The following is a 24,779-nucleotide window of genomic DNA, read 5'->3' as shown; positions in this document are numbered from 1 at the left end:
GGGGAACAGACTAGCTAGAAATATATACCCCGGGGCTATATCACGCGGTCTGTGGCTGCTTCCGGCACTCGCAGGTCGTGGGGTCGAATCTCACTTAACGCCGGGGTGCGATTGGGGTGGTGCTGTACTCCAGGTGCAGGGGATTAGTCAGGCTGCCTTCGGGTCTTGACCGGGACACCCCTGTGTTGGCCAAAAAAAAAAAAAAAAGACTAGCTAGAAATATATGCTCTCCGGTTCAGCCAATGAAAAGACCAAAAAGTCCTTAAACTTGTTGACACTCCACGCTGACGCCTTCGGCCCACTACTAGAAACCCTGCACGACATCATCGTCGTCGTCATCGTCATCTCCCTTCAATTGGCGACAGCAGTGGCGAAGACGAAGAAGAAGAGATGGCGGAGACGATGAAATGCTTGTCGTGCAAGGAGGAGTACGGGTCACGTGACGCCGGCACGTGCCGAGAATGCTACGAGGAGGCCAGCGAGACCGAGGAAGAGCTCAAGCGTGAGATCGACGACCTCAAGTCCAAAGTCAACTTCCTCCGCTTCTTCTGGGGCCCCCCGCTCCTTTCCCCTCCTCTCTTCACCGACGTCGTTTTGGTCGCCTCTGATGACCATTCCACCGCCTCCTGTCAGCCCTTACCCGTCCCCGCCCATCGGGCCGTTCTGGTTAGTTTTTTTTGATCGGCTTTAGATTAGTAGTACAATGATTCATGCTCGGGGTACAGCTGTTGTTGCTTGAAGTACGTTAGAACTTTTTTGTAGCGGAAATGATTGAAGGGCAATGCTGCAAAAGTTGGAACTGTATGCTTAGTCCACGCTTCAAATACTTGTACATTGGTTGAAAGTACAAATAATAAAGCAAATGGTACAATTACTGATGCGCTTGGTACAATTTCGATCTTTTAGCGGTTGTACTGTATGCATAATTGCTCGCACAATCTAGAAGGGTACATCCAGTCAAAGCAGTGTTGAATAGGCTAGCCGTGCCTAAATATTTCTGGTTGAAAATGTGTTTGTCTTTAGTCAAACTTGTGTTTGTTATGGCTTGACTAGTTCAACCATGAAATTAAAAAAAAAAAAGAAGAAAAAGAAGGTTCTTTAACTCATTTGTGTAACATTTGACATTATTTTAAGTCTGTTCGCTCAATTTGGCATTTATATAATAGTGGTGCTTAATGTGTATGTATTTAAAGAGTTGCTTGGATGGTAGTCTGATGATATGTCTGAACTTTGCCAAATGTAATGATGCCAACTTCTCTGATTAGGTAATCTTGGCTAATCTAAAGTTTTGAATCACTATGACAACTTGATGTCACAGAAATAAAACCAGGAAATGCGCATAGAGTAATGCGGTTCCATTAGATAAATTTCAAGACTTCAGATTTGACTGGTTTAGTCCCAATGGGGCATTAAATTAGTGTACAAGTAATACATTGGGATCGTCACAGTTCTTGGGGTTCGAATCCCCGCAAATCTAGGGACATTCTTTTCATTGAGGAAATTGTGCAGGAGCAGGATTCCTATTTCCTAAGTATCCAATAGGTTTTAAGTGGGTTTATTGTATGCATAATTACTAGCGCATTCTAGAAGGGTATTAGCATCTAAACTGTTCGTAGAGGTTAGGTTTACCTAAATATTTTCCAATTTGTAATTGTGTTTATCTGAGTCGAACTTGGGTTTTTAATGGCTTGACTAATTCAACTATGAAATTAGAAATAACATTTTGATTGTGTCAACTCTTTTGTTAACAATGTTTGTGCATCATTTCACATTATTTAAAGTCTGTCCATGCAATTTAGCATTGAGGTGATTGTGGTGCTTAATGGATGTTTTCAAGTTTCCTGGAGGGTAGCTTGATGATAAGCCTGAGGTTTGCCAATGACTAATTCAAAGTTTCCAATGTCTTTGACAACTCAATGTCACAGAAATAAGACCACTTCTACAGTTGGAGTTGCAGATACATTCAGAAACTACTATTAGTAAAACAATTGTTGAATTCTCTGTTGCCCTTGTTATTCATGTAGCCCGATTGCTACTGCCACACGTATGAATTCTTATATTTCATATTGGCGCTCGATTACAGAATATGTGCATACTGGAATGCGGTTTCATGAGATAATTTTGAAGATTATAGATTTGACTGGTTTAGGCCCAAAGAGTTACAAGTATTATGTTAGGATTTTCACAATTTCTACATTGTTATAATCCCTGCAAATCGAGGGGCATTCTTTTCATTGAGTTTATTGTGCAGGGCAGGCTTAGGGAGAAAATCTGATATCTCCATTATTCCACATCTTTGTAGCATATTTAGTAGAACATGAATGATTTGCCTCATTATGGAGAGTGGTACAACTCATATACTGACAATTGTGCAATGGTTGTGGTTTCTATTTTGAACGCTTTGGATTAGAGTAAGTGATGATGTACCTTCAACTTAAGGAGCTCCAGTCTGGGAAAGAAACTTGGGTAAAATTGAGATAATTTATACAACTTGTTGAACAAATAAACTGGCAACGTTTTAGATTCTTGTGGACCTGAGAGGTCACTATAGCTGATGGAATGTCTATTTCACATTACCTGGAAAGCTAGGTTAGGAGTCATTAGTATTTGGCTGTTGCCTACCTGCAGTTGGAAGTAGGAGCTGTGGCTTTAAGTAGAATGCTCAGGTTAAAATGTTCTTTAGTAATAAATAAAGGTAATGATCCCGTCTCCCACTTGTGTGCCTGTTTCTCATGTAATTTTAAACCAACATAATATTCTACATGTTTCCTTTTTCCTTTTTAGTGTATAAAATTCAAAGTATTGTTTGGTCATGCCCTGTTAAAGTAGGTGCTTGTTTGCTTGCATGAGCTACTTTTTTGGCTTTGATAAAATTTGGAGGAATTCATTACTTAAATTGTTCATGTGTTGTGCTAACAATTAAGCCATCTTTTTGTAGGAACGTGGTTATTCTGGTGACAGTAATTGAAGATTCATGCATAAGTTTTAGGATCCGTTAATAGAAGATTTATGCAGAATCTAATTACTTATTAATCTTTATTTCCTTTTATTTATATTTTTCGTGTGTGATCTTAAAGAGTGGTCAGCATGTATGACGTGATCAGTACAAAACTTTCAATTTGGTTGAAGATGTTCAATTGATGGCTGAGGTTTAAAAGAGAATTTAGGTCAATCTAAACCATGATTTTTGCTACTATGGTATGTATAGAAGAATGTATTCTGGTGTTTTGAGGACATGCCCAGATTGCTAGTTATTTGCTTAGCATGTCTTGGTGCTGAATCTCATTGATTTGAGAGCCTGAGAAGTTCACTTAACCCTGGAGATCTTTCTCTGAACGAATTCACAACAATGTCCTGTTCAATAAAAGCTGTTAAAACATATTTATCTCAAGGATATTGAGAATTTTGTTTTGCAACAGGCCAGCCGTTCCCCAGTTTTCAAAGCCATGCTGGAAATTAAGATGGAGGAAAGCCTCAGCGGAACAATTAAAATTTGTGATGTGTCATATGATGCCCTTCGCGCCTTCGTCAACTACTTGTACACTGCAGAAGCTTGTCTTGATGTGAACATGGCTTGTGACCTCTTGGTATTGGCTGAAAAGTACCAAGTCAAACATCTGAAGACTTACTGTGAGAAGTTTCTGATATCTAACTTGAGCTGGGAGAACTCAATCCCAATCTACGCTTTTGCTCACCAGCACAATGCCAGAAGCTTGGTTGATGCTGCCTTATCACTGATCATGGACAACATGGAGAAACTACGCAAGCGGGAAGAGTACGCTGAACTCGTCGAGAAGGAACCCCGCATGGTTGTGGAATTGTATGAAGCTTATCTATCTAAACAGGTCAACACTGCAGCAAACAAAGGTTCTACGCCAAAGGCATAGATGGTTTTGCAGTCTGGCAGACGAGACAAAATGGAATAGAGTAGGAACATCTATGAACAATAATGCAAGTAGATATATATTCTAATGTAAATTGCTTATTAAGAGGATAGCTTCAGGATGTTTTGATTTCTCTTCATTCAAACCTTGTAAATTCCAAACCCCATGCATTTTTTATTCCACTGAAACAGAGTTTTTCTTTTCTAGGGACGGCCTAATCTGGGTATGGCTTGAAAATGAGAATTTTTTTTTTCTTTTTAACTATCCTCTTGGACTAGATAAACACCCATTTCCATATTTTACGTTGAAAGTCATCCTTCGGGTTGTCATGGATGGTATTGGTAGTGCAAATTAACGCGCAACGGATCTTCTGTTTCACATTCTGTGCCATTCTCTGTCCCATTTTTTATTATATTGCTATTTCTCCTTCATAAACATCATGTTTTAGTTTTTTTTTGTTTCCTTAAGATCCAATAACTATTATTTCAGTAATACATAAAATTTAACAAACTCAAACAATCAAAATGCATAAAAAATGAGATTTTTTATGCATTTTCTGCTGTATTTTTTAATTTTATATTATATATTACTTTTTTGAAGCTGTTGTATTTATTTTTTACTGAATTAATAATTATTGAATCATAAGGAAACAAAAAAGAACTAAAACATGATGTTTATGAAGGAGAAATAACAATAGAATAAAAAGTGGGACAGAGAATGGCACAGAGTGTGAGACAGAAGATCCGTTGCGAAATTAACGTGCCGAAATTGACTTGCTAACGTTTGTTGGTACTGTGCACGCGACAATGGTTTGATCATATGGGACTTACTTGTAGGATGCAGCAACTTAACAGAATCATGAATTCTAGCCAGGAAAGGAATCATTTGTAAGCATGAAGTAATCTAAGGTATGTACAATTTACAGATTACAACCTAAACAAGTAACGCTTGCTTAAGAGAGAGAGGGATGAATTGAACGGTACAGACGAAGAGAGCATTAAATGCAAGACTGCGACTTCAAAATTTGACGATTACACTTAAAAGAAAAAAAAAATGTAATGTTTGCTTTTTTGGTCTGCTACGCTATCTAAGAATCAGATTGCAACATCATATTCTTAAACTCCTCGAAATCAAGCTTCCCATCAGAATTAGTATCGTACACGTTAATCATACTCTTGCAATCCTTCCCACACTGTTCATCCAACAATCCCAGTTTGCATAATGCACCCTGCAATTCCTCACTGGAAATGAATCCATCTCCATTCAAATCGAAAACCTCGAATGCTTGAACAAGATCTTTCTCTATGTGCTTATCTTCTTCTTCTTGCTCCTTTTTTCTGAACTTCTTTTCATCCATATTCTTCCCACTGATGACAATATCATGAAACAACAAGAAATCAATCGAGTCCAGAAAACCCTTTTTGCCAACCAATAATTCGAGCTCATCCAAGCTAGTTTGGACACCGATGGTTTCCAGAAGCCACATTAGCTCGTCAACGCTGACGAAGCCATCGCCATCTCTGTCCAGCTTGTCGAAAATCCGATGCAAATTAGAGGCGTTAATGGGACACATTTTGTTGTAGATTGTAAAGGGAAATGAAGAAATTTTCTTAAGCAAATCAAGAATCGCTCTGTTCTGTGAAATGCTTCGATATTTGGATGATACCTGCATTTTGGTCAGGTAGCTTGAAGAATTTATACAGAAACTTTGGAGGGAGACTCTTTAATTTTAACCGAATATTCCAGAAAACTCTTGTACATGCTTGTACGAAATTTGGTCTCGACGATGACCCATCTTGTGTTACTTATGTGGCTGAAATTTGACGAGGAAGTTGGCAAGAAGTTTCGTCAAGGGAAATATCTGCACGAAAAGAAAATAATGTTCAAGTTCTTTAATTTGTCCGATTTGATTTACAACACACGTCCATAACAAAAGTCTAGAGTTTTCTGGAAGACCATTAATTGTTTTGTACGGAGTAAGTAATATGTCTGGACAGGAATTATTTGACATTTCTTGGTCAGAAGTTTGTGGAGTGGAGTTCTGTTTTTAGTCCACATCTAGTTGAAAAACTCCAACTATCCCAGAACAGAAGAGACCGTTTGGATTGTATTTTCTGGAGAGTTTTTAGAGGAAAATTACTCCTAGAAACTTCTTTGGATGTGATGCTGTGATGTATATTTACGGATCCATTTTCAAGGCGATAATGACCCATAGTTCTAACTTGTATAATAAGCGGTTATCTGCAATTTTTGCAGTTTAGCACCAAATTTTAGGGATGCTTTCTTTTAATCCTATTTCTTTTTCTTTTCTTTCCATCTCTTTTTGTTCTCTCTCTTTCACTCCTTTTCGTCCTCATCACCAAGCTCCAAAACACTTATCTAAATTCTCTAGCAACTTAAACCAAGAGTTTATATAGAAAAAAGACAATGGCATATAAATTCAAGATCACCTTAGCACGTTTTAGTTCTTGTCATTTATAATTTCATTTACTATGACTTACCCCAAAAGAATCCACTGAATATGAATTCTTGGGGTAAAATTTCAGAATAGTAGCATGTTGAGCTCCTCCTATATTATACAGAAATTAAAAGCAAAGATGCTTAGCTTTGTACAATTATGCATCTTTGTACCAAAAAAAAAAGCACCAGAATATCATTTTACACGCCTCTCTTTATCATATTCCACCTATTCATCTTCTTTAGATTCCAATAATCAACAAAAAGAAGTTTGTACTAAAAATACATGCAAGGGGAAGAAAAAAACAAAAAAAAAATAAGAAAAGAAAAAAAATGCAAGAGCAGACACAGAAAGAGAAAGGAAAAACCAACAAGTTTCTCTGGACTTTTGTTGTCTGGCATTAAATTCAAGGCAAAAGCCGACCATATGAAAATCATGGACAAATTTGGAATAGTACATCTTGAACAGCAAGTTTCTAGAAGTTGGAAACCAACATCATATTCTTAAACTCCTCAAAATCAAGCTTCCCATCAGAATTAGTATCATAAGCATTAATCATGCTTCTACAATCCTTCCCACCATCCCACAATCCCAATCTGCACAATGCACTCTCCAACTCTTCACTGGAAATGAATCCATCACCATTTGAATCGAAAACCTCGAAAGCTTTGGCAAGATCCTTCACCAAAAGGCTATCTTCTTCCTTCTCCTTCAGCTTTTTGCTTTGATCAAGATTGTAGCCCTTCATGACGAGGTCGTGAAAGAACACAAAATCAATAGGGTCGAGACTCTTTTTACCTATCAGTAACTCAAGCTCGTCTTGATTAGCATGGACGCCGATGCTATCGAGCAGCCACATTAGCTCCTCTAGGCTAACGAGGCCATCGCCATTTTTGTCGAGTTTGTCGAAAATGCGATGCAAATCAAACAGTTTAACTGAAGACATTTTTACTATCTATGACTTAGAAATGAAGTAGATGGACTACTCTATATAGAAGAAAGAACGGCTGCTTTTGCATAACTAATGCTGTTGTGAGTACAATGTTTAAAGAAAGCGTAATATTTAAAGGGTGAAGCTGAATGATGAATTCTTGGAATTTTTCGAAGGAAATCTTGTTGTCCTGCTCTTGTACGGATCTGTAAGGATATGTGACGAGAGCTAAGTTTCATCTTGTGGCTTAGGCGGTGAGGAGGAAGCTTGGAGGAAGTTTCCTATGAAAAAGATTTTCAGAATGGACAATTTTTGCATCCAGATTTTTTTTCGTTTGAACCACAATCAGCTAGATCGCCAAGATCAGATCTCTATCCCATGTACAAATTTTAGTTTGTCTTTACGTGAAGCAATGGAGATAAAGAAGATGTGCTCTGCACAACCTCTATTATTTCTGGACCTCCTGCAGTCCTGCCCATTCACGTTGTAGATAGGTATTACTTTTGTTTTTGAACACCTAACATTCATCACTATACGGGCTATCCCCTTATTTATATAAGTTTTTGGGATAATTGCAGAAACCTCCCCTGAGGTTTCTGACACTTGCACTGACCTCCCCTGTGGTTCGAAAAATTGCACTGACCTCCCCTGAACTTACTAATCCTTTGCAAATTCAGTCCAAACGATTAAAATATTGTTTTAGGGAGTCAAATTAGAATTTTGAACCAGATTTGCCCTTTGTGCTACATGTCCAATGAATGACAAAGTACTACAAATTAATTAACAATTAATAAACTTTGATGATTTGTATTTACTCTCAAATATTTAATTTTTGTTAAATACAAAACCTATTAGTTTTCCTTCCGTAAAAATATTAATGTAATACTTTTTCAATTTTAGTTACAAACATTTATGTATTTAATATAAATTAAATGATTCAGAATAAAATACCCATAAAGAGTCAATACTTTACTCATCTAATGGATGAAAGCCATAAAGAATTAATACTTTATGGGCCATTTCTTTTTTTAAAAATATTTAATTTATATTAAATAGATAACTTACCGATTTCCTTTTTGTAAGAATATTACTGTAACCCTTTTTAAATTTTACTTACAAACATTGATATATTTATCATAAATTAAATGTTTGAAAGTAAAATACCCATAAAGAGGCGGTACTTTAAATAGGTAATGCGTATTTGCTCATAAACTATACCCGTTAAAGTTTATTAATTGTTAATTGATTTGTAGTATTTTGTCATTCATTGGACGTGTAGCACAAAGGGCAAATCTGGTATAAAATTCTAATTTCACTTTCTAAAACAATATTTTAATCGTTTGGACTGAATCTGCAAAGGATTAGTAAGTTCAGGGGAGGTCAGTGCAATTTTTCGAACCACAGGGAAGGTCAGTGCAAGTGTCAGAAATCTCAGGGGAGGTTTTTGCAATTATCTCTAAGTTTTTTTGTGAGCTATAAGTCTTTTTTTTTGGGGGATAATTTCAGAAACCTCCCTTGAGGTTCTTAACAACTTCACCTAGTTTTCTTGAGATTTAAAAAATAACATGTACCTCCCTCGAGTTTACCGTTTTGGTAACAAAAATTATTTAATGGTCAAAATTTTGAATGAATAACCCAAAATGCCCTCATCAAATTGTGAAGTTCATTTTACCTTCTTATAAAATTATTCAAAATCTATAGAACATTAACAAAATCTCAAACTCATTTCAACCCTCATTTCTACTATTTTAAACCTTTAATATTACCATATTTCAAATTAATTAGTACCATTATCACTATGACCATTACTACCATCAATCCCTAAATTCTAAAACCTCAATCAAAATTAACAACGTTTTGGACTGTTAAACTCAAAAAATTTCAATAACCGCATCAACATAACATCTTATTCCTCAAATATTGGAGTACCAATACCAGCCCTATCCTTTTTAAACCCAATTTACATCTTCTTCTATTCATCTCCAGATCTTCCAAGCAAAGATAAAATTAATTTTTAATATGTTATTATTGTGTATAGGACATAATCGGTTATTCCATGAGTGAATTTTATTTTTGTTTCCATTAAATGTCTAATTGTGGGATGCATTCATATAAACAAAATTAGGAAGGATTGTTTAATTGCAAAAAAAAAGATTAAATGTTAAGGTTATTATGATCATTTTGTAGGGTCAAGTTAGGTATGTGTAATATTGAAAAGCTCAATGGTACTAGGTGAAATTATCAAAAACCTCGAGGGAAGTTTATGAAATTATCCCTTTTTTTTGGAAGCTGCTTTTCATTCCTTTTCTTTTTTTTTTTTAAACGATCAAGAAAAGAAGGCATGATTTTACATGAAATAGCTATGATTATTGTAACATAACGAAAGGAGGGAGGATTGGATGGGTTTTTATTTATTTTTTAGTCAATTTACAAGTAATCGATGATTGTAAGTTTAATATAAACAAATTACAGAACACCAAGATTACAACTAATCCATAAATGGGAAGGAAATAAGCATTAACATACACATAGGCTTCTTTGGTTTTCTCTGGATAAGATTACCAGTCAACAAACAAACCCACAAATGCTGAAAAATTATAGTTCCCCCAAAAATGCTGAGAATTAGGACTCCAACACAATAATACAAATACAAAAAAATAAATTCATAGATAATTAGATAATTATCACAAATAGTGAGATTTGATCCCAAAATTTCTAGCTTCTGGAGTTTCAACTTTGAGCACTAGCTAGATTAAGGCCTCATAGCAACATATGCTTAGACTAAGAACACACTTTGTGACGCCTGGAATCGAAAATCCCTAACTTCAAGGGCTTTTCTTGAAATTGAAAAAAAAAAAAAAAGAAGGTCTGAGACTTCAACCTTGATTGTTATACCATTAAATACTTGGCTTTTAATTAATTATCTGAAATTGTGGACAGAAATATAGCAATCATCATTTATTGCTGTTATTCTAAAAACCGAAAAGGTATTAGATTTCATAGTGCTTTAACATCATTACGTGCGAGATTTGATCTTAAAATGCACAACACTTTCCAGTGAGCGAAATATAAGGACAGATAATTGCAGAAAATTGATTTCATGGAAATCTACGGCAATGGCTGAAAATCTCTTCCCAGAACTGAAGGATTAGAATATTAATTTCTCAAAGGAATTTCCTTCTTTGCTAAGAAAATAACACTTTGATGCTGGAGAAATTTATGGTACATCACTTGGGGGCTTTGTAAAAGCAATTTCCTTTTTTGTTTGCGATGTGTAATTTTTTAGAGGGCATAAGTTTTCTATCAATGATTTGCATCGTAATCCTATTCACAGAATATCTTTAAACTAAAGGAAGAAAAAAGCAAGAAGATATTCTACACAAATAGTTTCCAATATTTGATGCAACGAGATGTTCAGGAAAAAAAAAAAAAGAAACGAAAAAAAGGGAGATATGCTGCCTAGTAAACGTGTCATTGCCTATCCCAATCCTACTAACCAATAATATAAATTCAAAGCAAAGAACACAAATAGTTTGATTTGAATTTGCAGCAAGAAAATAAATCATCCCCAATATACCATAGTATTGGTGGAGAATGCGATTATGTAGAACTCTATAGACTCATTTTCCGTAAATATTGAATTTTAGTTGCTATTGTTCCCATGATTTTGATATTTAGACCAGTCAAAAAAAAAAAAATTTTTTAATGTAAAATTCCCTAGTCTGATGATCGTATTAGGTCCGTGACTAATTCGGAGTCAAGCACTATCAGACTCCTTTAAAGGGTGGGTCTTCCAATGTTAAAAATTTTATGAAGCTGTTTTGGATTGATCGAAATTTAATGAGAAGAACTAAACGTGCCAAAATGAAATACTAGGGAAACTTAGAAATTTAAGCAGCTAATTGATAGTTGCCAACAAATAGATGTTGTCATGCCCCTAACTCGCACGTGCCAGACATGTGGCATCTGTCATATTCTCAAGTCTCATTCGAGAAATATAAAGTTACATTTTAAAATGAGTAATAATAATGATATTAAATTAGAAAGTTATAAAAATAAAACTAATTATGATGCGGTAAAAATCCAAAACTAGAATAGCCTAAGGTTCAAATGAGTCCACACGCTCAATAACTAGCAGAGATAAGTTATTAAGTGGTAAGCATTCTGGTACATCTAAAAATAGTGTTACTACTATTTTTATTTCGGCCTTATGACTGGTCCAACGTCGGGCACTAGAAAATACATAGTTTTGTTCATTTAGAATTTTTAGTGGTATTTATTTCCTTTTTAGATTAGGACTTTTGTAGCCCATAGAAAGGCTTTCCTAGGACTTTTATAAGCAGTCTTTATCAATTATTATAGGGTAAAATACAAAAAAAACCCCCTGTGGTATACCTAATATACAGAAAAGCCCCCTGTGGTTTCAAAATATATAACGCGACATTCCATACTTTGAACTAAATTGTAAAGGTTAACGAATCCGTTAAACTTAATGGAAATGACTTATTGGAATCTAAAAAAAAAATTTTATACTTAATTTTTAACAAATAGACCTATTTTGCCCCTTAACCTTCAATTCTCTCTATGTAAAGAATAAAACAAATTATTTTTTTGAGTTATCTTTTGCTTAATTATATCAGGGTATTTTGGTTATTTTCTCCATTTCCGTTAAGTTTAACGGATTCCGTCACCTTTACAATTTAGTTCAAAGTACGGGGTATCGTGTTGTATATTTTGAAACTATGGGGGGCCTTTATATATATCAGGTTTACCACAAGGGATTTTTTTTTGTTTTTTACCCATTATTATATCAAACTTAGTTAATTTTACCCATTGTTGGCTGCGAGTTTTCTCTCATTTATATAGAGGGTGTTCGTGCAACTCATTCGCTTCTCACGCTTTCACCACCGCATCAAATTTAGTTCGTAAGTGTGCTTTTGCAGCTACAATCTGCATTCTATGGCGACAAAGGAACAGGAGTGTCTTTTTGTTCAATCCATTGTTCAACTCATTCGGAACAACAAATACATCACGTATTCAAAACGTAAAGGGCAAAATTGATAACTCACATAATTTTATTTTTAATCTAATTTTTACATACTACACCATTTGATTGACTCCCAATTTCGTCCCTAAAATTTCTGAAATTTGGTGCATGTGACATTTTTCCAGTGAAGATTTGGCTGCAAACGTGTTTTTAGGAACCAAAAGAGTACGTTTCGAATTTGTCAGGAACTAAAATGCTTTGCTTTGTGTGGATGAACTAAAATTTAACATCGGTAAAATGCGAGGAACAATTGGTATTGTTTTTCTTTTTCTTTGTTTTTGAGCAAACTATAGCTTTTTCATTGATCAAATTCAAAACTATCAATTTGCGCAGAGTAGCAGCTACTATATATGCATCATGACAACTCTATATAGTTTCGGGTTCTATTTACAAAGAAAAAGAATAACCAGGGGTCTCGAAGCTATTGAAACAGGAAGGAGAGTTGCTCCAGTCAAGGATGATGCTCCAATTGGTTGTCAGCCGAGGGACCCTGTTTGAAAATTCCCGCTGAAAAAATTGAGCGTGATACTAAAAACTTTTATATTTTATATTAAATTTCTATACTTTGTCAAATAATTCTTATAAATTTAGTTACAAACTCATAAATATTCATTTATAGTCTGAAAATACTGAATTATGGGTACATTTTATGTTATTTTATTACACTCTTATTATAATTAGAGTTTTTCTAACGGCTGCCCTTGGAGCACTAGTTAACACACCTAGTATTCATACAACCTACCATATATATACACACATTAACTATTATTATCCTCTCTTATATTTATAGATCTTTTCTATTTAATTTTGCCTACCATCTCTTGTAGTTATTTACTTTTTATAATTAATCTTATATTTTTAAAAGTATAACATTTGAAATATAAGGCATCCGTTAGACAAACTGTTATATTTATGACATCATTCAATTTTCCAATTTTGAGGTTTAGACTTACTCGCTTGAACTCATTGACCTAACCGTTGAACTCAACTGAATTGCTATATTGTCCAAGGGCAAATGATAATGCCACAATTTATATTTTATTTTCGTAGCAAGTTTATGTTGAAATGATAAAATTACTCCTCCTAAGTCCAAATTGCATTTGGACTTGAGAAGGATAATTTTGACATTGGACTTAAAAAAAGGGATAATTTCCCAAACTTCCCCTGAAATTTATGACAATTACAAACAGTATCCTCCACATTTATAAAATTACACCTGCTTTCCCTCATGGTGTAAAATGACAAAAACAACATTATGAATTACTCAATTTAACATTCCCATGAAGTGAAGTAATGCATGTTTAAAATTAAAGTTAACAAATCATTAAAAAAAGAAAAAACAAAGAAAAGCAAGAGTAATAGATTTGCTCTAGTCTTAACCACCCAAATAATCTCAAATACAATCTTACTTAATATTGTAATATCATCTCAAATCTTACTTAATATTGTAATAATTTGAGGAAAAAATTTCAAGATTCTTACAAAAATAAGTTACTTACTCAATTGGTATCCAAGATTTTTTTTCCAATTTATCCATGCGACTGTTTTTTTATCGGAGTGAAGAGAAACGAATTTGATAGATAGTTTTCTTAAACTATGTGGCAATTATATTAAGTTTAAAATTACAAATGAATTTTATTTCTATGGAGAAAATTCACCTAAGGGCAATATAGGATTATCAATGGGAATGTTTTGCTTACATCAGTAAAGTGAGCTCCAAACTATTTTCTAAGGAACGTTTATATAATTTTTTTAAACCTAAAGGGTACTTTCTGCAATCATCTGGGAAGGCCGTGGACCCATTCCCTAAGTTTCAAAATAATGAAACGCTGATAGAAGAAGGGATAGACTACAGAGCAGTGTTTTGAAAACCGGACCGGACCGGCCGGTTCGACCGGTTGAACCGTGAACCGGCCATGGCTCCGGTCCGGTTCAATGCTAAGTTTGACTTAGTCAAGAAACCGGTCAAAAACCGGTCGGATCGCGAAAACCGCCGAACCGGATTTGAACCGGTTATTTCCGGTTTTTGAGTTTTCCACTTTTTTTTTTAGTTTTGCAAAATGTAGTTATTAAGATTCGAACTCAAGACCTTTGTAATAGAAGACCAATGTAGTAACCATTGCACCATCACATCTTATTAGTTTTTTTTGATAACTTATTTATATAAAACAAATACTCATATTTCTTTTGTTCCATTTTTCTTACAAAATATCATCCTTTCATGGCTCTTTCTTTTTAATCTTCAACTCTTTCTCTCTCTCTCTCTATCATCTTTTCTTTTGCCACTCATTTTTTAATCAAACCTCTTTATTTTTAATTTATTGATGTTTTCTTCCATATTTTAATTTTGTTTTTGTCCATTAAATTTAAAAAAGTTAAAAAAGAATTATTTTTCTTTAATCCAATTTATTTAATACCACAACCACTCACTTTTATCTCATTTTTTGTTTCTTATCAAATTTGCATTTCTATTTTCAATTCTCTTGATTTTCTTCGAACTCCAAACTTCCTTTTTTAAATTGTAAATTTAAATTCCAAAATGTAAATTAAAATTTAAGTTCACAATGTCTAAATTCTTATAGACGTGGATTTAAGATTTTTTTGATAGATATAATTGAAATTGAGATGAAATTTATTTGTTTTAACTTATAATTTAAAAAATTTATTTTTAAAAATCCAGGTTATTCGAAAATAGTAAACTTTTCATCATATAAAGTATTAAATTATCCATTACATGTCTTATTTTGTGCATATATATATTTATATAAATTATTTTTTAAAAAATTCATTGAACCGGGGTTGAACCGGTCCGACCGGTTGAACCTCGACCCTTTCACTTCACCGGTTCAATTAACGGTCCGGTTTTTAAAACATTGCTACAGAGTAAGGGATAGACTACAGAGTAACAAAAGTCAAATTTGCCATGGGTAGAATTTCTGTTCTCTTTTATCTAGAAGTACGTGTCATCCATGTATCTGCTACGGTGGGCGGTTTTGCGTTCTTGAGAAAGAAAAAAAAAACACTACTGGTTGACTTTGTTATCTTTGATTCATTTTTTTATTGGTTGGCTTGTTGAAAGTGGCTGTCTAGAACTCTAAAGACACGAATTCGAAGAAAATGGCATAATTCCGCCGCCACGGAAGAAATAAACTAGAACTCCTAAGCATGATAAGGACTTGTTCGGGCATTGAATAGGCTAAGACCTGTAGAAATGGCGGCGGATAAGTATGACATATTAGGATATGCTGTCGTGAATTCCTCCTGCAACTGTTCCTGAAGGTTTATGATCAAATTTTGGTAAAAAAAAAAATATAAGGTTCAAATAACATCTTATATATTATTTTTCATATCATATATGAATTTTATAAAATTTTATTCTATAGTTATACATTATTGAAAGTGAATTACATTATGTTCATACAAAATTACATATTATGTATTTTATACAAAATCAATCTGAAAGGTTTTATGACAAACCGGTCCGGCCCCCTTGTTCGAATTCTTCTGGGATTCTCATTGTGTGTGATGTCAAAACAATAATATGTCAAAACTTTTGGATTAGTCCTTCAAATAACATGTACCCATTTACATTAATTCTTCAAATAAGTTTTGTAATAATAGCCTTTATAGTTCATATGATCTCATCATACTTCATTTTCATGATTTTGAATCATATTTTGAATAGTGCAAAATTATATGTCAATAGAAGTTGAATTAATTAGTAAAGACGGATCACTGCTTCACAACATATTTCAATTGAGAAATGTTGCATCTTTTTTTTTAATCCAAAGATAGCTTTTGGATTTTCGTTTTTACCTAAACAATTGACTTTATCAATTTAAGTATATGTATATCCACAATCCTAATCTCCACAATGCACTCTCCAACTCGTCACTGGAAATGAATCCATCATCATTCAAATGGAAAACCTCGAAAGCTTTGGTAAGATCCTTCTCCAAAAGGCTATCTTCTTCGTTCTCCTTCGGCTTCTTGCTTTGCTCAACATTGTAGACCTTTATGATAAGGTCGTAAAATAGCACAAAATCAATAGGGTCGAAAGTCTCTTTACCTATGAATAACTCGACTTGATTAACGTGGGCGCCAATAGTTTCGAGCAGCCACATTATCTCCTCAAGGGCAACTTCGCCGTCGCCATTTTTGTCAAGTTTGTTGAAAATTCGGTGCAAATCAATCGTATGAAGACATTTTACTACAACTTGAAATGAAGGTGAACGATATTATAATAAAAGAAAAAAAATATCTATATTCACACAACTAATGTTGTTGTAACTTGTAAGGGCATCGTTAAAGAGTTCGTACTGGTTAAAACATCAATTATTGGATTTTTCTAAAGAGATCTAGATTGTCCCAGCTTGTACGGATCCGTGATGATTTGTGAAAATGACCCAAGTTTCACTTTGTGGTTTAGGCATTCAGGAGGAAACTTGGCGGAAGTTTCCTTGGAAAAAAATCTCCAGAATGGACAATTCTTGCATCAACATTGAGCTCTTTTGAACCACAATTATAACAAACCAATTTCAGACTTCTCTGCGAAGTGCAAATTTGAGTTTGTTCTTGAAGATATGGGGATGAAAAGACGTGCTTGCCACAATTTCTGTATTCCTGAACGTGTTATTCATTTTGTACGTATCAGTTTCTTTATTTGTCAAAATTTGTCTTTTCAAGACACCTAACTTTCACCGATCACCGTTTGTCTCTCCCATTAGACCAATGATATTGTCACAGCAATTATTTTAGTATCAAAGCAAAATTTATTTTAATGACAAAAATACCCTTCCTAGTTAACACAACTAAGAATGTGCAAGATCGAAAATTTTCGATTTACCGACCAAATTCAAATGGAATTTAGAATTTTCGAAATTGGTAAGTTGGAATTCGGAACTAAAATTGGGTTTTGTGATTTCAAATTATGCCAATTTGGTTCGAATTTGGTAATGGGATTTTTGAAATCAGAATTCGAAATTCCTATTTCGATTTCAAATTCATTTTTCATATATATATATATGTAATATAACATTTATATAATAATAATAATTTTTATATTCCTGAATTTGGTGAAATCGGAATTTACCAAATTCCCAATTGAATTCGGAACGAATTCGAATTCTGAGTTGGTGAATTTGAAATCGAATTCGGTCCGAAATTTTGATGCCAAAATTCCAAAAAAAATTTGATTTCAAAGTTTCAAATTACCGATTTCAATTTCGATTTACACCCGTAAACACAACTCTGAAGTCCAAACTCTCCATCTTTTGACCAGCCCGCACCCTGTGAAATTTCTTCCCACCCCCTCCCCAGTGCTCTAGATATATCGTGCTCCCAGTAGGAGTGGTTTTTGGGTTTTAGTGATTACGATGGTGGTGGTGCTGCTGAATTGACTCTAAAACTATTTTGCTCTTGATAGCAAAAGTTTTCTTTTTTTAAATTTTATTAATGATTTTATCTATGATTTTTTTAAAAAAAATTCAAGTCAACGTTGTGTTTTGCAAGATGAAGAATTAGATTAGCAGTGCGGTAGAATGGATTGAGTTTGCTCTTTTTATTTTCTTTCAATGGAGTCATGTGCGGGCGACTTTAATACATTGTTTTGAAAATCGGACCGAACCGGCCGCTTCAATCGGTTGGATCGCGAACCAATCATAACTCCAGTTTGGTTCATACTTTAAATTGATTGGACTTAAAACCGGTAAAAATCGGTCAAACCGTATGAACCAGTGGTTTTTTGTCTATTAAATTGAAAAAATAAAATAAAAAAAGAGTAGGTTTTCTTTAACCCTAAAGACTAATTATTAAATGCCATATTCACTTACATTCTTCTCATTTTTTGTCTTTTATCAAGTTTGCATCTCTATTTTCTATTTTCCTAACTTTCTCCAAACTCCAAACTTTTTTTAAAATTGCAATCTCTAAATTCCAAAAATGTGAATTAAAATTTAAACTCACAATATCTAATTCCCATAAACATGAATTTTGTATAATTTCAGAATATTGAAGTATTTTGGGTTGGATTTAAGATTATTTTTTGGTATATATAATTGAGATTGAGATGAAATTTATTTGTTTCAACTTATAATTCAAAAAATTTATTTGTGAAAATCCAAGTTCTTTGAAAATATTAAAATTTTCATCATATAAATTCTTAAATTAGTCTAATGCATGTCTTATTTTGTGTATATATATTTATAGAAACTATTTTTTAAAAAATTCATTGAATTGGGCTTGAATCGGTTCGACTGGTTGAATCTCGACCCGAGCACCTCACCGGTTCATTTAGCAGTCTGAGTTTCAAAACATTACTTTGATATGCATGGCTATGGTCAATTTGATTCTTCTACACTAGACTCCATATAAAATGTGAATAGATGGTTCGAGACTATACTATCGTAATTTAAGTGGGTGGGGAGTGGTGGCGGCGGGGAAAAGAGGATGGCGAAAGGTTGCATGAAAGAGGAGGAGGCACTAGGGTTGACGAATAGGAGGACGCGAAAGGGTGGGCAGGGTGCGGAAGAGAGAAGAAGATTTGTAGTGGAAGACTAGCAGGCTTTGTTGCTATGTTTTGAAACTCGGACCGGACAACAATTCGATCGAGACTAGGGATCAGGAATCAAAGGGTTCGATCGAGTCGGACCGATACAAAGAATTAGATTATGTTAGCATGATGTCATTAATATAACTCAAGTAAAAATTAAAATACTATGTAAAACACTAACCTCATATTAGCGTCAAGAAATGTTTATTTATGTATGGTTGATATTGCAAAACTATTTAACAAGAAAAAACAAATAAAACTAAATAATCAAGAAGCAAATTTTATAGATTAATGCATATTGTATAAGTTTATAATTAAATTTATAGGCTCTTTTGAAAAATAACACTAAAATTTAGGACTAATTATAAACTACAAAAAGTTTCTAGAAGCATCAACAATTTTGTAAAATGGCAGGGGTCAAAACATAAAAATGAAAAAAGTTTTAAAACCTAAACTAGCGTTCCTCAAATTTCATCACAGCCACCTGGAAAAGGGGAGTCTAAAGAGATTTTGTGTTAAGAGTTAACAGGTACACAGACCTTACTAGACCAAGAGAATGCTGTGGCACAATCCTTGAATTTTTTTTGCTGTAGATGGGATTTGAATCCTCACCTACAGCCCAAGCAAGGTCTTAAAATCCACCTTGGTGGCCACTTAACTAAGCTCAGTGGTTACATGTATTCTTTTGCTGCTTTCTCTATTCTCAACTTGTACACTACTCCCGAGTCCCAATACCACCCTCCACTGCTCCTCTTTCTTCTTCTTTTTTTTTTTGTTTTTAATTTCCTTTCCATATTTATTTGTGTTTTTTTCTTATTTTAAATCTGTTTTTTCCTACTAACTTCAATCTTCTCCCATCTTTTTCTTGCTATTTCCTTTGATTTTTTTCCTTTTTTATGCCAAACCTATAATTTGATCTTGTTTGAGAAATAAATTTGAAGTTGGTTTTGATGGATTGGATGCTGCTACCAGAAGAAGGAACAGATGAGTGTGGAAGGAATGGATTTGCGAAGGAATGAAATCTCAGTAGGAAAAGTGGAACCAAAAAAATGCGGCAAAAAATGGAAAATTTAAAAATTGGGTTCTAATTAGTTTTACCAGGTTTCGGTCAAACCCAGCCAAAGAGCTTTTGACAACCGATTTTATAAAGATACTCGGACCGAACCGATTGAATCGGATAATCTGGTCCAAGTTTGACAACACAGCTTTGTTAACTACAAAGGATATCTTTGTCATTTGGTGAAAATTGGCTCTCTCGGTGAGATATTTACTCTGGTAATATCATTAGCAATACCATTATATGTAAAGATATTTTTCCCTCCTAGAAATTGATTTCCTTTCCTTTTTTTTTTTTGAGAAAAGAAATAAAGAAAAGAAACCATTAATACATAAATTATACCAAATTAGGAAGAATTGATTGGGGAGTTAACTATTATTTAGTGAAATTACAAGCATCCTGCGATAGTAAAATTATCTAACAAATTACAACTAACTCAAATATGGTAGAATAGAACTACACATAATTTGGGAGATTTGAATCTAAAACCTCCAACTCCTGCAACCTCAATCTTGATTGTATTTCCACTAAAAACTTGGCTTTTAATTAGTTAACAGAAATTGTAGGCACAAATACTTCTTATCAATCATCATTAATTGCTGTTTCTCCCTTTAAAAATGGGAATAGATTAAACAGTTCCTTACCATTATGACGTGCACGGTTTGATGTGCAGAATACTTCTGTCAGTGACACATAAGGACAGATATTTGGAGAAAGTTTTTAACAAAAAAAATGATCATTATTAACTAAATTATTGAAAATCGTCCAGCACGAATTGCTTTACAAAATATGGTGTCCATAAGATCAGATGCTTTGCATGAAAAACTAATTCATGCGTAACCTTATTTGCGTCTCTAGGAATCCATTTTACTTCAAGGATATTAGATTCCACCGGAGATAGACAAACTTCCTCGGCAATGGAACTGCTTTCAGATAGCACATCTTACACATCTTGCAAGATATTAATAATCGATATTGTATTACCCTCTGGGGTATAGTTTGGAATCTGCAAGATCTTAACCAAGTCAGATGCTTCGCGAGCTGCAATTGCTTCTGCGACCTCTGCTGTAACTAAACCATCATAACTTTTAGATAAGCAAACGACAAATTGACCTCATGATATCATGAAATATTTAGTGAAAGTTGATATCATGAAATATATAATAATTGGAAGATTAATTTCTCAAAGCAATTTCCTTCTTTGTTATGAAAATAGCACTTTGGTACTGGAGAAATTAATGGTACGTCATTGTTTGTTGCGATGTGTGACTTTGAAGAGGGCATCAGTGTACCATCACTGATTTGCATCATCCTATTCCCAGAATATCTTTAAACTAAAGGAAGAAAAAGTAAGTAGATATTTTCCACAAATTGTTTCCAATCAACGAAATTTTCAGCAAAAACGAAAAACAGGGATAATTTCTGCCTTTGATTTGTACCCACGACTCTGAATTGTTTAAATTTGGTCCCTCCGTAAATTTTACTTTTGCATAATTAACTCTTATAAACAATTTCGAATTAATCAAAAATCTGATTTTTTTCAAGCAAAGGTAATTTCTCTTGAGTTTATAAACCTATGAGAAATAGGTCTGGTGGCCACATTTTGACTGGAGAACAATTGCCACCTAGTAAACATCTCAAAAGCAAAGATAAAATCGCTAGATTCGAATTGCCGGAAGAAAATAAATCATGAACAACAATATACCATAATTATTGGTGCAGAAAACGATAGACCATTATATTCTATTCCCTAGTTGAATTTCAGCTGCCATTGTTCCCTATGAGTTTCATATTTAGTCCAAAAAAAGAATTCTATGATTCGTGTTTTGGTCCTTTTGGATTGGTTGAAATTCAAACAATATGATCCAAATGTAATCAAAATGAAGTTGCATGGGCTAGAATAGAGGTCTTAGAGTTTTTTCCACTATCTGTTTGAAATTCGAATCTTGTACCCAGAAATTGGAGGTGGGAATTGTGTATAGAAGGGTGCGAGGACTAGAAAAAAATATTGCACAAAAGATCCTTGTATATATGACTTTTAGAAGTTAAAAAAGCTAATTGATGATTTTTTTAATATCGTATTCTATTACAAGGACGGGTCTTCGGGAAGGGAAAATCCGATTCTATTACAAGTAGGAGTGTTCGAAAAGAATTGAAAAAGCTGATAACCGAAAAATTGAATTGGTTCAAACCGAAAAATAGGATAACCAACCCGTAAATTTCAAAATGGTTAGGTTACTCGAACCTATTTGAAAAATTATATTAGGGTATGGTATTTAATTTTTAAAAATCACGGTTACCTGAAACTTCCCACATATATGCAAGGTTGGTGATAGGTTGCAGTTTCAGCATTTATTTTATTATTAATTCCTCCTATTACCTGACTTGATGTGGATTAATTGCGGGATTCTACTCACTTTTAGTATTTTACATTTATTTCAGGGAGTAGAACGAAAATACGATACCAAGTGCCAAGTTTGACAGAAAAGAAGTCCAAGCCACAGAGCTTATTCCAGGGATATTGTTGGCAAAGAAGATATGATGCCCATTTTTGTAATTTCCGCAAGAAAGGACGGACGGAGGGCTTGTCCCTCCTGGTGAGCCGCCGCAATAAAAAGGAAGAAAGAGGGATCAAAAAGGGAGAGCTGTTTTCTCCTCTGAGCTTTGTCGGCTGGAGCTTAGCACAAATTGTTGACTTTTCCTTGAAGTTTTACCTTTTGTTTTTGGGACTTACGAGCTTAGTTTTGAGTCTTCCGTCTATAGCTTAGCTTGAGATTGTTGACTTTTCCTAGTTACCTTACTTCTAGCTTTTTTGTCACACGAATGCTAGCAACAATAAAGAAACTCAATTGTCACTTGCAATTGCCGTGTGCCTTATAAGTGTTCGACGAATTGCGGATTCCTAAGATGCAGACTAGGGCCGCGACTCTGGCTGAAATTTTCTGCGGGCTTAGCTCATCCAATATGAGCTAATCCCCTCATTCTAGTCAAGAAACGACGAAGGCTCTGGATTGTCTGAAAATTGTGAGATCGATTTAATTTAATCTTTCCCTTTTATTTATTGGTATTCGCATATTCCCTGATTGCTATGCTTATGGTTATTTAATTAATTGATTGTCTTGGATCCAGATAATTAATTGATTGGGTAGTGTATCGCCAATTGGGGTATTAAATCCGTAATTGTTTAATTACCTCAAAATAGTGACAACTGGCACGATTAGATTCGCGTCAGGGGGATACGCGGGCTAACTTAAAATAACCCTGGTAGTGCGTTATTTGGTTAGAATAGGGCTCCTCTAATACGTAAGGCAATTGGGGAATTAAATTCTACGGGCGTACCTAGGATTATTTCTCAATTAGAGCAGTGATTAACGGGCGTACCTTGATCACCGACACAGTAAGGAGGGGTTGACTGCCATCGCTTGTTTGGTAGTTATAACCTATTTATTGATAAATAATTGGAATTGCCTTTGCTTATCGATGATCAATTAGGTGAACCATTGCTGAAGTTATTTCTTGGCTAGATCCTTAATTATCACTTGTTTGATTTTAATATTTTGTTATTTACTTTTTAGTAGTTTCTTAGATTTTATTTGGATTTCTTTGAGTGTCACCTTCTACACAAAAACACCCCCCTTTGTCACTGTGAATTTGAAAAGAAACAATTACTCCCAGTCCCTGTGGATTCGACCCTGCTTACCACTATCTACAGAAATTATTTTTAGTTTGAGCAGGTTTTTATTATTGCACAGGTTGACGACCTGTCAATTTTTGGCGCCGTTGCCGGGGACTGGCGTTATTATTTGTTTCTTTTTAAATTCATTTTTGTTTTTGTCCTAATTTGCTGGTTTTCTTCTAGTGTATGCCTCGATCTTCTCGCACAGGTGATTTGATTTTTGACCCTGAGGTAGAGAAGACCGCGCGTAGAACAAGAAAGGAAACCAGACAGCTCAGAGAAGAGCACTCTAGTGCTACATCTCAAAGACCTGAGTCAGAAGTTGAACCAACAGATTCGTTTGGTAACACTTCGAGTGACTCTGACCAGGAGGAGTTCACCATGGCTAATGCACGAACATTAAGGGAGTTGGCTGCTCCTGATTTGACTCAGCAACCTTTATGCATAACTTTCCCCGCTTTAAATGACAACATTCCATTTGAACTAAAATCTGGTCTGATTCAGCTTTTACCCTCTTTTCATGGTTTACCAGGTGAAGAGCCGTATAAGCATCTGCAGGAGTTTGATGTCGTGTGCAACAGTATGAAGCCCCCGGGCATTACAGAAGAGCAGATAAAAATGAGGGCATTTCCCTTCTCCTTGAAAGGTTCTGCAAAGGACTGGTTGTACTACCTGTCACCAGGTAGCATCACCACGTGGGACCAATTGAAGAAAAAATTTTTGGATAAATATTTTCCTGCGTCCAGGGCCGCGAGTCTGAGGAAAGAAATTTGTGGGATCAAACAGCATCCAGGGGAGTCACTCTATGAGTATTGGGAACGGTACAAGAACTTGTTGCACAGGTGCCCCCAACACCAAATAAGTGAGCAGTTGATCATACAGTATTTTTATGAGGGGCTCCTTTTCGGCGACAGGAGCATAATTGATGCAGCAAGTGGAGGGGCGCTGGTGAACAAAACCCCTCAGGAAGCACGGGAGTTGATAGAGAGGATGGCAGAAAATTCACAACAATTCGGTACGAGAGAGGATGTTCCAATACGCAGGGTGAATGAGGTAGATACACCCTCTATGCAGCAGCAGCTAACTGAGTTGACCGCATTTGTTAGGCAAATGGCTGTGAGAGATGCAGCACAATCCAGGGTATGCGGGATTTGCACCGGTATAGGTCACTCTGCA

General features: G+C 34.7%; 2 protein-coding genes and 1 non-coding gene across 3 annotated transcripts; 1 reads left to right on the top strand and 2 right to left on the bottom strand.

Moving 5' to 3' along the window:
- Nucleotides 1-288: 288 nt before the first annotated feature.
- LOC113749231 (BTB/POZ domain-containing protein At4g08455) lies at nucleotides 289-4,090 on the top strand. The gene is made up of 2 exons (XM_027292916.1): nucleotides 289-666; nucleotides 3,420-4,090. The coding sequence occupies exons 1-2, from the start codon at nucleotides 391-393 to the stop codon at nucleotides 3,885-3,887; spliced, it is 744 nt and encodes a 247-aa protein (XP_027148717.1). The 5' UTR covers nucleotides 289-390; the 3' UTR covers nucleotides 3,888-4,090.
- Nucleotides 4,091-4,783: 693 nt separating this feature from the next.
- LOC113750842 (calmodulin-like protein 12) lies at nucleotides 4,784-7,388 on the bottom strand. The gene is made up of 3 exons (XM_027294782.1): nucleotides 6,821-7,388; nucleotides 5,690-5,745; nucleotides 4,784-5,605 (listed from the first exon to the last, which is right to left on the bottom strand). The coding sequence occupies exons 1-3, from the start codon at nucleotides 7,286-7,288 to the stop codon at nucleotides 4,972-4,974; spliced, it is 1,158 nt and encodes a 385-aa protein (XP_027150583.1). The 5' UTR covers nucleotides 7,289-7,388; the 3' UTR covers nucleotides 4,784-4,971.
- Nucleotides 7,389-24,356: 16,968 nt separating this feature from the next.
- Nucleotides 24,357-24,463, bottom strand: LOC113750926. The gene has a single exon (XR_003464696.1). It is a non-coding gene; the product is annotated as a small nucleolar RNA R71 (small nucleolar RNA).
- Between the last annotated feature and the right edge of the window lie 316 nt (nucleotides 24,464-24,779).

Source organism: Coffea eugenioides, chromosome 10 (assembly GCF_003713205.1).
Source record: "Coffea eugenioides isolate CCC68of chromosome 10, Ceug_1.0, whole genome shotgun sequence".
In the NCBI taxonomy this organism is placed as follows: Eukaryota; Viridiplantae; Streptophyta; class Magnoliopsida; order Gentianales; family Rubiaceae; genus Coffea; species Coffea eugenioides.
The sequence above is the reverse complement of the archived record's forward strand: the minus strand, read 5'-3'. Positions and strand labels throughout refer to the sequence as shown.

Bases quoted from the DNA above. Each gene is read 5' to 3' on its own strand.
- LOC113750842 (XM_027294782.1), bottom strand. From the start codon at position 7,288: ATGTCTTCAGTTAAACTGTTTGATTTGCATCGCATTTTCGACAAACTC. The intron at 5,746-6,820 runs TAGAAACTTGCT...CTTTTCGTGCAG, and splicing joins TGATGTTGGTTTCCAACTTC to ATATTTCCCTTGACGAAACT. The intron at 5,606-5,689 runs GTAACACAAGAT...TTAAAATTAAAG, and splicing joins GTCAAATTTCAGCCACATAA to AGTCTCCCTCCAAAGTTTCT.
- LOC113749231 (XM_027292916.1), top strand. From the start codon at position 391: ATGGCGGAGACGATGAAATGCTTGTCGTGCAAGGAGGAGTACGGGTCA. The intron at 667-3,419 runs GTTAGTTTTTTT...GTTTTGCAACAG, and splicing joins CCGCCCATCGGGCCGTTCTG to GCCAGCCGTTCCCCAGTTTT.